A 16,008-nucleotide genomic window follows, 5' to 3' on the forward strand; every position below is an offset into this window, starting at 1 on the left:
AACAAACTGTCTAATAAAAAAACATCTACCATGACTTGCACGTCATCAACATTAGTTTTTTTTCTCCATGTGATGAAAGACCAGGGCCATTGTTTAAAATCATGGGCCCCCAATCTGTGCTTGACCTGTGTTTGTCACAAATATATTTATAAAGAACACACAATCAAACAATCCCTTTGTCATAAAACCTTAAATCTAATCTTAAATGAATAGAAATTATTTAATATTTTTGGACTGTAAATGTTCTCATTTCACCCACAATTGGCAAGTTAATTTTGGACGTTGTCTACAGTATCATTCATATCTCACCAGCCTGTGACAGTTGTTTTTCCTTTTTAGCCAACAATGTAATTGGCTCATGTAAGTAGATTTTAAATACGGTGGTGTTGTGAATTTACATTCCCCTGAGTTTGTTTACTTTGCTGTGGTGGTTGTTGAGGGCTGGTCTGGGCCCTGGAGAACACAGTGATCTCATTGTGAGCATGAGAAGCTTGTGGCCCAGCACTGTGATTGAAAAGCACAACGTGCCAAACAGATGTAGGGGCTGCACTCTCTTGCTGAGCCCACTCTGCCCATTGCCAAGTGCCTGAACCCTAGAAACAGGTGGAGGGTGCCTATTAATCTCTTATTAAAGTGGAGAAATATTTTAGCTATGCATATGCTCCACTCTGTTACTCTAGCCCTTGGCTGAGCACTGCCTTTCATTACCTAACAGGGCTCATGCTTTGCTCACAAACTCCATTAAATGACTAGAGAAAAGTCGTGTAGTGCTTCTCCCATGGTAAATTATGCTCCCATGCAAAATTGGCCATTTGAAAAATGAAGTCAATTTTGCTCAGCACAGCTCGATGACATGTCATTCAGAGAAAAGTAAACCGTAAGCTATCGGATTAGTTATGTTATATAAAGGACCATATAACTGAATGTCTATAGAGACCAGCAGTGCCAGTCTACTTTTTCATCAGCTTTTGGTTTTCCCATTCATTTTTCCCCTTAGGGTTTTTTTTTATTTTAAGTTTTTGTTAAAGAGTTTTAACCCTTGAACCAAACCAACCAGCTACAAGGTGGTGTAAAATGTAATATGTAAAATTGGTATAAATTTAATAACTTTAATGTGTGAGTGTTGGTTTTTCACAGTGCTTAATGGGAGTAGGCTTGTTGTCATTCTATGACTGGTGGAGATTTCTCTGTAGAATCATGGGAAATGTAGTTTTTTCACCAAGGCTATTACACATTATTATTATTATGTTGGTCTGATGACTTCAACAAAAACATAAACCATCAATCATAAACCTTGTAGCTCACAGTAGGTATGTCTTTAAAGGCTTATATGTAAATTTAAAATATCAGTTTCAGTTACGATTGGGATCTTTTACTTGCAGAACCCAAGTACTGCACTTTTAAAGCATCCCTTTAGTCTTAAATAGATAGTTTACCCAACAATCTGTACATTTCGCAGAAGGAAGTTGGAAAACATGCTAACTAGACAAACCTTAAGCATCCATTAAGCAAAGATGGCAGATTTCAGACTCTGTACCTGCCATTGAGATTAATGGGAATGATCACAGACAGAAGTTTTGGATTGGGATGGAACATATTACATTAATACTGATTTTTGAGCAAATGTTTTTATGTCCAACCCAGTCAGGCTGCTCAAACAAACACACTGCAACACCAAAATTACATTTAAACCTATCCTTGTGTGGGATAAGAGGAAATGGTTAGATTTTAGACAAAGAAAATTGAAATGACCCGGCTGTGGGATCAAGATTAAATGAGAGGATAAACCTGTTGAAGAATAAACTCTGCTACATTGTATACTGGCTTCCACCTGCTCAACTCATCCATCAGCAGACCACAGAGAGTTTAGACATGAGTAAAGGAAACAAAAGTGCCAGTCTGCGAACAGGAGCAGGCTTCTAATGAATGCCTTCCTCTCATCAGATCACCTTGAGTCTCAGTGATTAGCATCAATAATGAAAACATTTGGTCTTCAGCTCTGGGGAGGAAAGAGGAATCCCTCTCTTAAGACCTTCTCTATCTGGACAGGGGCCAGAGCTCAGATATTTGGGTGAATAAATCTTACTGTGTGTCTATATCCAAACCACCACAGCCCTGCAGACCGGCTCTTCATGGCAGGAACTGAAATGATTATAGCTGAAAGGTTTAGACAGAGTTTTGCAGGAGTAGACTTTGTATTGGACTCTAAAGCTCTACTCAGATTTCCAACATATCATTCACACTTTTAACAAGGATAAGATGGGTAGGGTTTGGAATAAAATGTTTGGGACTGAAGCAGGTGATTTAAATCTGCTTAGAATGAGATGGACTTACAAGTGTAAAGAGATAAAGAGCTTGATGAAAAATGAAAACATACTTTAACTTCAAAAGTCAAACCATCCCAAACCATCATTTATTTAAATGAATAGTAACTTTCTGACATCAGAGAAATATATTTGAACACATGAAAAATTTACACTTTAGGAATGCCCATTTAGCAGGATAGATGCTGTTATTCCCAAACACCAGAATAGCTAATGATAAAGTCATTTTTGTGCTATTTCTGGTTCTGTGTAGCACCTACTGCTCTGTATAGTATTCTTTGAAATGATCCCAACATTAGAAATACGCAGTTCAACTACTGATCTTTGCAATAAAACCACTGATCTTAACAGTATGAGCTGCACATTTACACATTTATCCAAAGTAACTTACAATGCGCTTTAAGACCTCGTAACAGCAATTTGACATATTTGAGCTACAGAAACACATTGCACCACAGATTGTTTTGTTGAATATGTCACATATGTAATGTATTTAAGGATGTGGCTGCTATTTGATGACAAACCTGATGCTTTTTAATTGAGCAAAACTCTACAGAAAGCATGCAGTTGCCCTTTTCACATACAAACAGTATGTTTTATTGAGGACTGTTCAATTCAAAGTAGACCTTTTTATAGCACTAACTCTGTATATCATTATAAGTGGACCTCAGTGGGAAAATATGATACGAACATATTAACGTGGACCCTTGTGTCTTCTAGCTGCTCATGTTTACTTTGAATTGATTCGGACCTCTCAGAGTATTGTTAGTTCTGATCAATAGTATTTCCACCACAGCCCTGAAGTTAGGAAGTGTCCCAGAGGAAGGGAATGAGAGCCTGCAGCTCTATTCCTCCTTCAGACTCCCTCATATTCTTCTTTTCATTATATTCCTCTTGTGTTCAAGTTGGGTCACAGCTGCCAGGTCTGTGAAGTTAATTATATTGTGTATTTCACTAAATGTAGGCAGTTTTTTTCTAGTTGTCCTCTTATTGGTCCTCATATACTTGAGATAAAATCAATTATTGTGCTAGATTAAAAATATAAATTTTCTCATCTGTCTTTGTGCGTCCTAGAGAGTATAAGATTTGTAGTCCTAAATGAGATCTTGTTCAGACTGGGGTCAGCATGGTCACTTGCTTTAGGTTTGTTAAGCTTTAAATTAATTACAAAGGGGCTGTTTGCTCTCAATGTGGACTATTTGGTTAATATGTCCTTTCGTTAAAAGCAGTCTAGGCAGTCAAGTTGCGCACCATCCAGGGGTGCGTTTCCCAAAACCATAGTTGCTAACTAAGTTAGCATCTTTGTTGGTTGCAATGCAATTTCCCATTGCCAACCAACTAAGTTATTAACAGGTTAGCAATTATGGTTTTGGGAAACGCACCCCTGGTTGGGAATCAGATGCAATGCTAGTTGACATGAAGTTGCAAAGTTACAGTTTGTCTAACATGGACTTTAAAAAAAAGTGTCACTGGATTGTTTATGTTTTTATAATGTTCATTCGCCAATGGAATTCAGTTCACATAATGTACCATAAAGGTTAGAGATCTGTGCAGGTAACTGGTACATTGGAGGTTCAAAGACCAAAAGGGGTCACTTGTACCCTTGAGTAGAAAATTTGACTCCTTAACTCCAATACATAATATATAAATCATGCATTCCCACCAACAATCTTTTGTTGACATTTTAAATGCAGTATGGATGAACCATCTTCATATATTTTTTGCATATTAAATAAAGTACGGCCACTATCAGGTGTTATATATTTGATAGCATCGTTAAGTTTTATTGCACTGTGTGAAATAGGGAGGAAACTAAACTGTCATTAAGTGCGAGGTATGCACTCTCATTACACTCTGGGTGGGCATGCGCTCTGCAGGTGCTCTGCGATTTTAAACTCTCATCAGTGTCGACTTTAGCCCATGTATTAGCTCTGTGCTTCACTTTGATTTACTGCCACGCCAGCTGCCAACATTTCCACAGACCACATGCTCACACAACTAATTTAACAGTGCTGTGCAAATATGCATTTTTTTCTGCAAGTGCATGCCACATGTACTGTATATATAAACAGTCTTCATGCTTCTGAATAGGTGGATCCTAACCCTGGAGAGACTTTTGGACCTACTTGAAAATAAAGGTTCTTTATAGGCATCGATAATTGGTTCCATAAAGAAACTTTCAAATCTATGAGCGCTTTCCATTGGTCAAGAAAGGCTCTAACTGCTCTTTACACTAAGAATTAAACTGTTCACAGAAAGATTCTTTGGAGAACCCATGTTCTCTATGCATTGCAGCAAAAACCTTCTTTTGGAGCCATTATTTTTAAAAGTGTACATGAACTACGTACAGTATATGATTTACAGTCAGATGTGTGTTTAAATGAGTTTAGAATTAGAAATTTCATGAACATCATGAACATGATTCTACAAATGCCACTGAGCAGCCTGTTTTTAATTACTAAATGGTCAGGTGGCACTAAAAACAAGAGCTCCAACCTGAGGACATAAGCAGTTTAATTCAAGCACCACGGTCCATTTAGTTCAACTTTGGAGGGTGTTGACATAAATGGACCCCATCCAAACAGAGCCAGAGGGAAGTATTTTATATCTGCTTGCTTGCATGAAGAAAGTAAATTATTCAAAATGTATCTCTCAATCTTGGCAGAATTATTGGTGTGTGGATGTGACAGATCAGATCTTATTTGGTTAAAGCGGTCTTTATGATTGCCATATGCTCCTCAAGCTCACTGAACAAACAGAGCGGTGCCAACAGAGCCCGGTCAAACAGGGATGCCTGTAGTTAGGTAGTTTCACATCCTGGCAGCTGGCATTGTGTTGGTGATTGTTAAACTAATCATCAGCTCAATTATGCAGGAATGTGCCTGAGAGAGACGAGGAAAAAAGCTCTGTTTTGACAGCTCAGCACTCCAAGGGCGAGAAGTCAAGCCCTTCTGCAGGTTCACCCTCTTTTACTGGGACTTGGCAATTTGACACCATGCTTTTCAGGTGATTATCTTGCATGAAGCAAAATAAAGATTTGTTTTTCTGAATTTGACACTTTGACCATTTTATCTGTTTCCTTAAACTTAAACTTATTTGAGAAATTATGGATTTTTATGATGAAACTGTTTGAAATCATTTAGCATCTTTTTATCCAAGGTCTGAAGAATCAGTGATGTTATAAATAAATCTTTGAAGTTTTATTGAGTCGTTCAGTGAATATGCGCTCAGATTTAAATGGGCTGAATCATAAATAACACAACTGAAAATGTACCTTTAGGAAAGTACTGTATAGCTGTATGACAGATTGATCAATTAATGCTCCAAAAAAACTTGAGAGCTTTTTCAGACTCCTGGGGAGAATTGGCATGAACCTTAACGCACAGGGCTTTTGTTTGACCCACAGTCAAGCCATTCATTTCATTTGGCTGACTTTAAAGGAAGTATTTGAGCTGATTTGTGGATTCTGATCTGTAATAGAAAGAATTTATCCATAGACTTACTCCAGCAGTTGGATGTACAACGTACAAGTATGAATGAAAAACTGTCTTTAAATATCTTACTTTGGTTCATAATTAGATTTATTTAGACTTACAGTACTGAATTAGTCAATTATTCTGTATTCATTGCTACAGATGTTATGAATGTCAATTACACATACAATTTTTTAAATGGTGGGGACAGTGAAAAGATTGTCAGATTAGCAAAACAGGGGCAGGTCTACGTTGTGGCACCGCCCCCCCCCCTGAAATTCGATTAGCCACCCCAGGTGCCCCCCTATAAGATGTCTTGTGATTGGTTCATTTTATGGCCAATCAGTCTATAGACTCTACTGAAGTTCGCGATTCAAAGAAGTGCAGCGTCGTCAGAGAAACAACACCAGGCAGGAAGGAAGTCGACCGGAAGTTGAAGTCGGCCACGTGCCGCCATCTTGTAGCAGAACTTCACTTGCGTTAGCATCCCATCGACTCCCATTCATTTTGGCGTCACTTTGACAGCGAATAACTTCACATCTGAGGCATTTAAAGACTCCATTTGTCCATTATTTATTTCTAAAGATACATGACAATGTATAAAGGGCTCCATTACCTTTTATGTTACATTATGGCCCCGTAGAAACAGTTTTTGTAAAAATAGGCTAACGATTGCGTCATAACCACTCGACTCTCTGTCGCACAGTAGAGAAATTACCGTACAGACAGGAAGAGAAGCTCGCAGGCAAACTTAATATGGCGTACTGGCGTTACATTTTAAAATACTATACAAAATAATTAATCAGAATACTTACTCCTTCTCACTCACGCCAAAGAACTCCCCGCTCAAGCTCGCCGTCTCTGCAAGATTAACGATGGCAGTTTGCACGCACAGCTACTAGAAGATTTACATCTGTCAGACAGGTTGCTGATGTCATCAAGCTTAGTTTGAGTCTGCGCGTCAGAAACGGAAGTGCTAAAAAACGCTAAAAATGGGCTTCACTTGTCTCAATTGAGTTCCAATGGGGTCGCTGTGTCCATTTCTTTTACTGTCTATGAACAACACTCGTCGCGGACTTGGACTTTTACTTTATCAAGTGTGGGAAGTCAAGATACTAGTGAAGGGAAGTTCGGATCATTTTACCGACTTGGACTTTTGAGTCTCGTTCAGCAAAATGAACGAATCTTTTTTTCAAATCATTTCGTTCATGTTAGCAAAATGTAATTAAAATGTTACGTGTTACTTCCCCAACACATCTAGTACTTACGCCAACGTTGATCACACTACAAACAATACAAAACTAAAATGCTATAAAGATACAGAAAAGATAATTGCTCAAAAAGGACATAATGACATAAATTAAAAGCAAATAACATTTTGAATCCTAAACAAGTAACACTACAGTTCTATAGTCTAATCTGAAGGGTGAACTCAAAAGACATAAATCATACAACAAGGTCATTTTTGAAGATTAGAAAAAAAATAAAATAAATAAAATTGATCAAAGTGATGTCGCCGTCATAGAGACGACTCGTTCTTCCCTAGTCACATCACAAGACACCAAACAAAGAGCTGGTAGGTTACCTTTATGTATGGTTTAATATGTTTGTATGGTTTTCTCAGATCAATGTTTTAACCCCATCAGGCTCTGCTCGCGTTGGTCGTGGTTGATTTCCATCGAATGTTCAGTCAACGTTTAATAAAACACAATAAAAGTAAAATACGCTGGGCGCTATCAAACAATAAACAGTCATGGTGATTTGCATATTTTGTGACAGTGACCACATTGCAAGATTGCACCAAAGGAAAATTGCACAGAATGTTCCATAATAATAATTGTCTGGTGACATGTTACTTGTTAATGCATGAGAGTAATTCAGTTAGATAGTTAAATTGTCAGGCCTAACTTAGTCATTTACTCATGAAATGACATGGATGCATTCTGTGCAATTCATTCACAATTTGATTTTTTTTTCTTTTTTGAGATTGAGAATAACAGACACACATAAGTGTTTCTTTTGAAGGCAGGGAAGAGAGGAGTGCGAAGCCATGAAAAGAAATTAAGATATAGGGAGTTTCTTTCAAATAAAAAAAATAATTTATTCTCAAATTTAACTTAATGGATATATACAGGGATGACAAAAAACTAAATTAAATCAAAAATGTGCTTTATTACTGCATTTGTTTACAAGTAACTTTATTCAAGTAAAAAAGAAGAATGTAGAATGTAGCCTTTTTTTTTTTTTTTGGTCACTGGCCACCCCATTTGGAGGCATAGACAGTTGGAGGCAGTGCCCCAGCATGGCGCCCCCACTGAAAATGCTCTAGACACGCCCCTGTAGCAAAAGTCTGCACTGAAAAAAAAAAGATTTAAAAAAGATTTAAAGAAAACCAATATAATTGCATTATGTTTAACAATAAAAAAAATTCACTATTTCTACTTACATTTTTTATATTTAATCAGTGCATTAATTGCCATTTTTTTTATTATTTCTGCAATTTACAAGCAATTTCAGAGATAAAAAGTTTTCAAACTAAACAATAAAATAAAAAAATCAGTGTGAGCTACAAAATAAAATAAAATAAAATAAAAATTTGTTTTGTTGAGTCCTGACATGTTAAAATGTCCTGATATAATTGTAAAAGTTGTAAATTAAGATGAACATGCACTGATAAATTGACTTCTACTGGTTCATTATAAGAGTCACTTGGCAGTCAGTGTCACCCTGTTGTCTTTCCATATTTTGACCATCAATCACATGATAGTAAACTGCAGTAAACACTCCAGTATCGTGCAGGGCCACACACTGACCTGTCTCTGCCAGCTTCCTGTTCAGAAGACTGGCCATGTGTTTTCTGCTGTTTATGTCACTCACTCTTGTGGAGAGGGGCTGAATGTAGCTGGCAGGTCTCTCTACCCCTCATTTATCTGCTGCTTGCGGTCTGTTAGGGCCACTTGAGAAGCTCTCCTACTGCCTGTGATCACAGGGCCATCACAAAACTTATATAATCAAGCACAGCAATTAGCAAAGCAGAGGGATGGTGTACCAAACAGGCTTATTCATCTCATCATTTTATTTTAATGGTCGATATGAACAAAAACACTGAGGAATATGGATGAATCAAGATATAACACAATGACTGTTAGACACACAAGTGCAGAAGAAGACTCTTGCACTGAAAGACAAATCATTGTCATTCATCATTTTCAAATCTTAATGCTTATTTTATGTGGATTAGAATGGGGTCTTCGCATACTCTTGTACAAAAATAACAATTTACCGTTCAGCATTTAGGTTTTAAAAAGAGTGCTTACTCTCTTAGACAATTAGGCAGAAATCTAATGCCCTTTCTTGTTTCCTGCACTGTTTTCCTCTACTTTGAAAAATTATCTGGTTTATAAAGCAATACTGATTTTTTTATTTTACGTGTTTGTCTTCAGTATTTTCAATAATTGCTCTGTATACAGTTCATCTTTTTCTTTCTGTGTTAAAAAAACCCTTTAAATCAATATAAAGAAATTATAAAAAAGTACTTATTACAGAAATATATTTTAAGGAATAAATGCCAACTGGGTGTAATGTTTTCACATCCTTAACTACATGTAAATTAAATATAGTTTACATTTATATTAAATACAGTTGAAACGTAGAGTGCTTTTTTGACATATTTAAAGCAGATTTGTATGTATACTTAAAAAAATGACACTAGTAAAATTTGCTATATTTTTACACTGAATTAAAAAGACTGAAATTGTACTTTCTTGCAACATACTCCAATAATCTGTTTTTTTTTTACAGTGTAATTTTATAATTCTGATGGTTTAAGTGTACTGTCGAATGTACTGACAAGCATTTATAGTAAACTAATACATTTATTGAAACTTGTGAGTCATGCATTTAAACATATTTGTAATTGGTTGCTATTTAGTACATTTAAAAATATCTTAACTTTAAATAAGCAATCAAGTACTTCACGTGCATTAGTATGTTAGTCCACACATTAAAATAAGTGTACTTTACATTCAATTAAGCACAATTCTATTTTTACAAAGGTGCATTAATGCAAAATAGTCTTTCTAGCCTAGAGTTTGAGAAATCTGTCATGTCACAGTGTCTAATTCTGCCTCAGGATGAAGCAGCTGCTGATGTAGGAATGTGAGGGTCACCTGGTCAGAGATCTCGCTCTCGAACCCTACATTCTCACTGCCTGAGCTTCTCCACTCACAGGACTTTTACCACAAATACAATGCAATATCTGGCACTGAGCTGGTATAAAAATATTTAAAGCTGCAGGCCTCCAAAATAATGCTTGATTTCACACCAGCATATTCTACGCTCTTTGCATTCTTTCTGTGGATTTGGGTCGAAGTTGCACGGAGAGGGCGATTGCCACATTCTTTTGCTTTATCAGGATCTCTATTAGGACGAATCTTCACGAGTCTGTTTTAACTGCAATTGTTCAAGTCGTCTCGGATCGCCAGACAGGCAGCACATACCGACTTTTGACATTTAAGAGCATTCACATAAACAATTTTGCAGTATAACTCCATTTATGACACGTCCCAGATTTGGCAGCTTTGCGAGAGATGAAGTTGAATGTGAATGACACTATCCCTTCTGGGACTTTGCGTTCTCCGTATTTCCTTCCCAAAATTGGTTAAGAGCAGCATAAGCGGTGTGTTTTGGTGCCACTGACCTCTCAAATGCCATACATCCCATTGATGAGGAAAAGTAAACATTTAAAATAAATGTGAAATTATGAAGCACTTCCACCGACAACATTTAAGGGGACAGTAATCACTGTAATGATTTAATAATCCATCCAAACAAAACCGATCGTCTGCCAATAAAACTTAGCAGTTCATGTATAGCAGTAGAACGAATGACTTATTCCTAAGACGATTTGACATCAAAAATAATCTTTTAACATGTATAACGAACAGAAAACACCAATCAGTAAAGTCACAAGACAAATATATTAAAGTAAATCAAGATTTTCTCACACATTTCTGCCTGCTGTACGAATCAGTTCTTTCAACAGAACCTTACCTAACCCTAACCAGTGGTAAGTACATAAACACAGCTCTAAAGCATCAGCCCTGTCGAGAAAAGAGGGAGATCTACCTCTTAAACCTCATTTAAGGCTGTGTGGCATCCTTTACAGAAGCGTCCTGAACTAGATCTCTGTCCATGAGCGCACATTAAGGGCACAAACTCAAGACAGGATGGTATGCTTTATTAAAACACTAGTTTGTCCCAAAGCTGTTTTTGTGCTTGTCTCTCTGATAGAGACTGATGATCCCCTGAATAGTTCCCAAGAAAGTCCTGTGAGGAAGGAATCCACACGCAGCGCTGTGGGCCTCGGCTGCAGAAGTGGTCCAGGTCCAGTGACTCTCCTCTGTCTCAGAACCAAACACTGGCCTTCACTTTGTCTTGCTCAAGCGCTGCGGGGAAACAGATAAATCATTCAAACACGTCTGCTTTACTCAGCAATGGAACATTAGATTGTGTCATTTATAATAGCAGAAGATATGCTAGAAGGAATGCAACAGTATTCAAATTCTGGTTGATATTTATTTTCATGGTATTTTAACTAAATTAAAAAATAAACCAATAAAATCTTGAAAACTGAAAATAAATAAAGCACATTTAGGCATCACACCATTATAAATTTACTGAATTAAAAAACTGATGTTGATTAAATTCTGAAGATTACATTTAAATGAATAAATCATTAAAATAAATCATTATTTATTTTTCTATTTTTTCATTTAGATGACTTTTGCCATATATGAGCATTAGATGATGGCAAAAGTCATCTAAATGTAAAAATAGAGAAATTAGTGTGTGTGTGTGTGTGTGTGTGTGTGTGTTTGTGTGTGTGTGTGTGTGTGTGTGTGTTTGTGTGTGACTTTCAATGGCAGGGCTGCTTTATATTATTTATATGTGAAAGCAACAAAAATTATTATGTGAAAATAAGGGTGATTTGTTTTAAACTATTCAAGACAATGAAGAATTAGTTATTAAAGGGAATTATTTAGCCTCGCTGAGTGAGCATAATACTTTTGTAATAATAAATAATACTAATACTTTTGAAAGCTAGCGTATGTATTTATGTATGTGTATGCAGTAGCTTTTGACTGTAAAGTATTATTTCCAACAAAAATCACTATACCATGATAATTTACACACTCCATAACACTGTAAATGCACCCATGCTGTAGAAGTGTCCTTATTCACGATGTGTCCTCTCATCTCGTCTCACCTGTCTCATGACAGATGTCCACTGACCCATGGAAAGAAGCAGGCCAGTTTGTGATGCTGCTTGGATCCAGCTCAGTTTTGATTCCGTCTGTGCCGGACGTCGGGCTGCAAGACGCTCTCACTCCGGGCAGCAGAAGCGGACTGAAGCGCGGGTCCAGAGTGGGGCTGTGAGCGTGATGGAGCACGTGGTGGGCGTGGGAATGCGCATGCGGGTGGCGGGGGTGCATGTGAGGGTACATCTCGTGAACGTAAGGGTATCCCGCTGCACTCTGGGCTCCCAGGCCGTAATGCCAAGAGTCAGTGAGAGCAGAAGGAGGGGGCAGGCTGTGGCTGCTCCAGAGGCCAGCGTCTGCAGGGTGGAAGGCAGCGGCATGGGGGAAGTCTGGGTGAGACGAGGTCTGAGAAGGGTAGCCGCTACCCCACAGGGACGATGCTAAAGGTTGACCCTCAGAGTGGGAGTTTCCTTCTGAAACACAACAAACTGTAAGTTCCCAAGAGTGGCTTTCACGGCACTTAAAATGAAGGTGAATGCAAAAAAGTGATTAAAAATAAAAAAAATTTACACTTTTCAGTATGGATTTAATAAACTTAAACATAAAATCTTGATGCTGATAAAAAAAAGTTTACAAACAGAATATGTTTAGCTTAAGCAGCGAGGCTGAATTGACCAATCAGAAGCCAGGACTGGAACTATCACGTCTAATAATACTGTTTAACCAATTTTCTCTTGAAATTTTGTCACTTTTCTGTTTTTGATTCATGAACAAAATTTTTGATAGGAATTTAATCCATGATCTTAGCTTAGCTAGTGTCATGATCTTAGGGCTTTTTTCACACTTTTTGTTTAAAAAAAAAAAGACAATAGTAACAATGCCGTTTATAAAATGTACCATTCGTGAAAAAAAAGTTTAAACAATAATGGGTGAATAATTCATATGTGTGTGTTTGTGTATGTTTTGTAATGTGTGAGAACTATTAATGTTAATGATTATTTGGTGAATTAAACTGAATTCAATTTGACAGTTTTTTTATGCAATACAAAGGGTTAATAATGAACAAGGGTATAAAATGATTCATTTTTAATGCAAATAAACTATATGCATTTCTTAGCACTATTCCTGTATTTTAGGATTACAAATATTATAGATTGCCATAAAACACAGTCTTCTACCTTTCCATGGTCCTCCAGAGTGAAGTCTGCCGGTGTCACTGCTGAAGGCGCTGGGCTGACTCAGTGCACGTGAGAAATGCTCGTCCACCACATCCCCGATGTCTCCTCGGAAATAGGTGAAGACCACACACCTGGCACTCAAGTACTCGGCCTCGGCGGGCTGCGTCTCCTTGCAGCGCTCCTCTTCTCCAGCGCTCTGCTCCTCCTCTCGTGGACGCTCAGGCTCAGGACGGGGCTTCAGCGCTCCAGACTGCTTACTCTGGCCACAGTCCGAGGGAAACTCCTCTGAATCCTGCATCCTGCTGTAGACACTGAACTTCTTCTGCTGACACAGACACAGAAAGAATGTGAAGAGTGACTGATCAGGGGTTAATAGATGGAGCACACATTCACCACCTGGTCCTGGACTAAAAAAGAGGATTGTCTCTGAACTGATGGCCCAGTGCCCACACTTGGCACATTAGTAGTATGCCGATTTACTCCCAAGAAGATTTCCGTACGAGAGACTGTATAAACACATTCAGTTGTAATTCACATCTTGGAATTTGAGGAACTCTATATCGGATGTGATAATAACAGTAGAATATATCAGTCTGGAGACACCCTCTCGTATCAGTATTATTATTTTACACTTCTTAGAGTAGCTATAAATCTATAAATGAAAGTTTAGGAATGACTGAAACGTCAAAGGAAAAATATGCTCCATGAACTGCATCCTGACTGTGAGATGGTTTTAGACACTTGTTAACTGCAACTCTAACTCCATTAAATAAAGCGTATTTTTATTTCTTATTATTTGTAGTTTTGCTCTGTAACATGTAGATATTTTAAATATTGAATTGAAATATTGCAAATTAATGTCTACTTAATTAAAATGACCACGGATGTAACATTTTTACAGCTGATGCTCGGCTCTGAAGAACGCTTTTAAACCATCTCAGTAAAACTATCTGAAGCAGAACTGTATTTGTCTAGCTCTTCAGCAGTTGTCTGTGTGAGTACCTGCTGCTGCTGCTGATGCTGCTGCTGGTAATAAGCCGCTTTGTAAGCCGCTGCTGCTGCTGCTGCTGATGTCGCAGGCAAGTAATGATGAGCTCCATAACTCTGGTGATACATAACATCCAAACAACTCATGGCAGAGGCTTTAGACGATCTCAAGAGGCTCTTCAGGAACACGGCAGCTTCCTCAACCACAGATACATGCGGTCATGATTCCCCGCAATATAAACCTGAGCTTTGACAAAAGCGCCGCAGTTTGTGAAAGAAAATATTAGCATGAAAACAAAAGAGTCCCCTTCGAGGCTTCTGCACTTAATACAGACAGAAGGCGCATCAAAACAGAGCGACAGGCGCGAGCTGCGCGTGGAAGTTACAGCGGATGCTCTGATTGGTGGGAAGTTTAGAGCGCTACGATCTGATTGGTGGAATCAGGGCTTCGCTGAATAAACTGAATTATTCATTACTAGTTAGTGGATAGAAAATGACAAAGAGTTTGGTAATGAGTTAACTTGTAAACGCTCAAAGCTAACATTTAAACAATATTTAACATGTTTTTAAGAGCATTAAGCCTTTATTTGCATTCTTGCTTTGCATTCCTTGTTTTTGTTTATGTTTCTGTGGCGTATAGAAACTTTTGACGCTGGCAATAGGTTAAGCGCTTGAGGGCAAATTGTAATAACTGAGCTTTTGTATTTATGTCCTCGTGATTAGCGATGTTTTAGGTAGGTTTGCATCAGGCATGTGCTGCCACCTGCTGTAGACCAACTGAGTGTCCAAACTAGAAATCACTGCCTGACGTTGCTGTTGTGAGAAAATATGTTTTTCTTTAAGATTTTACATTTTAAACATCAGACGAAGAATGCATCTTTTAGCTTTAATACAGTTTTTTTTTATTAGTCTTAATAAACTACGTCGTGCCATTTCAAAATTAATAATATTATTAATAATAAGAATAAATTATTATGAAATTATGGCATGTAGCTAGATAAAAAAGAGGTTGACAGTTTTATATTTCCAAAAAAAAAAAAAATTCAATAATCAATAGTTTACAGTGCAGAATCATGGCAACGGGATTTAACTAAACAAATTATGAAAAGGATTTATGTGAGTTGACGTCTAAGATGAATTATGCTATTATGACAGGTTTTTTTTTTTTTTTTTTAGGACAGAAAAACCATAATCCATAACAAGAGGACACAAGTCTATAAAACAAAGACGATAAACAAAATACTGCTCCATATTCAATGGTCTTTATTTCCATTTTAATTAAATTGTGAATATTTCTTAATAAAGAGAGAGAGAGTTTGTAAACAAAGAGCAGGAGATAGGAGTGACAAGAAACATTATTACATCTATAAAATATGTATGTGTGTGTGTGTGTGTGTGTGTGTGTGTGTGTGTGTGTGTGTGTGTGTGTGTGTGTGTGTGTGTATGTGTGCGTGTATGAAAAATGTGCATATTCAATGGAAAATCACTATAGTACAGTATTAAACTGTAATAACTCTAATACAGTACACTATAATATAACACAAAACAATTATGTGTGTCAGTTAATCATTGTTAAATTCATGCATATCTTAATAAGAGGCACATAACCCATTTTTCATTTGCAAACATGGCAAGACTGATTATATTCATGGTCTATTCTAAAGCAATGGATTGACATTTTGATCATTACATCAACAATTTATTGTCATATCAGTGAACCAACGATCACTTTAAAAAAATAATAGCATAAAGCTGCAATCAGCTTCAGGACAGGAGGGCAATGTCA

At 37.3% G+C, this 16,008-nt stretch overlaps 1 protein-coding gene across 5 annotated transcripts; it reads right to left on the bottom strand.

Moving 5' to 3' along the window:
• Positions 1-10,910: 10,910 nt before the first annotated feature.
• LOC132152383 (transcription cofactor vestigial-like protein 3) lies at positions 10,911-15,058 on the bottom strand. Of its 5 annotated transcripts, none has more exons than XM_059561150.1 (4): positions 14,238-15,058; positions 13,236-13,560; positions 12,066-12,527; positions 10,911-11,244 (listed from the first exon to the last, which is right to left on the bottom strand). In XM_059561150.1, exons 1-4 carry the CDS (start codon positions 14,367-14,369, stop codon positions 11,204-11,206), a joined length of 960 nt encoding a protein of 319 aa, XP_059417133.1. In that variant the 5' UTR covers positions 14,370-15,058; the 3' UTR covers positions 10,911-11,203. The 5 variants fall into 5 exon arrangements, with proteins under 5 accessions (XP_059417133.1, XP_059417134.1, XP_059417131.1 ...); XM_059561151.1 differs by having other exon boundaries at positions 12,066-12,530; positions 13,236-13,554; positions 14,238-15,047; XM_059561148.1 differs by having other exon boundaries at positions 12,066-12,530; positions 13,236-13,557; positions 14,238-15,047.
• Positions 15,059-16,008: the final 950 nt, after the last annotated feature.

Source organism: Carassius carassius, chromosome 11, assembly GCF_963082965.1.
Source record: "Carassius carassius chromosome 11, fCarCar2.1, whole genome shotgun sequence".
Taxonomy (NCBI): Eukaryota; Metazoa; Chordata; class Actinopteri; order Cypriniformes; family Cyprinidae; genus Carassius; species Carassius carassius.

What these genes read in the sequence shown, in the direction of transcription:
- LOC132152383 (XM_059561147.1), bottom strand. Translation starts at nt 14,369, where the DNA reads ATGAGTTGTTTGGATGTTATGTATCACCAGAGTTATGGAGCTCATCAT. An exon ending in AGCATCAGCAGCAGCAGCAG is followed by an intron (nt 13,561 to 14,237) that starts GTACTCACACAG and finishes TGTCTGTGTCAG; the next exon opens with CAGAAGAAGTTCAGTGTCTA. An exon ending in CTCTGGAGGACCATGGAAAG is followed by an intron (nt 12,531 to 13,235) that starts GTAGAAGACTGT and finishes GTTGTGTTTCAG; the next exon opens with AAGGAAACTCCCACTCTGAG.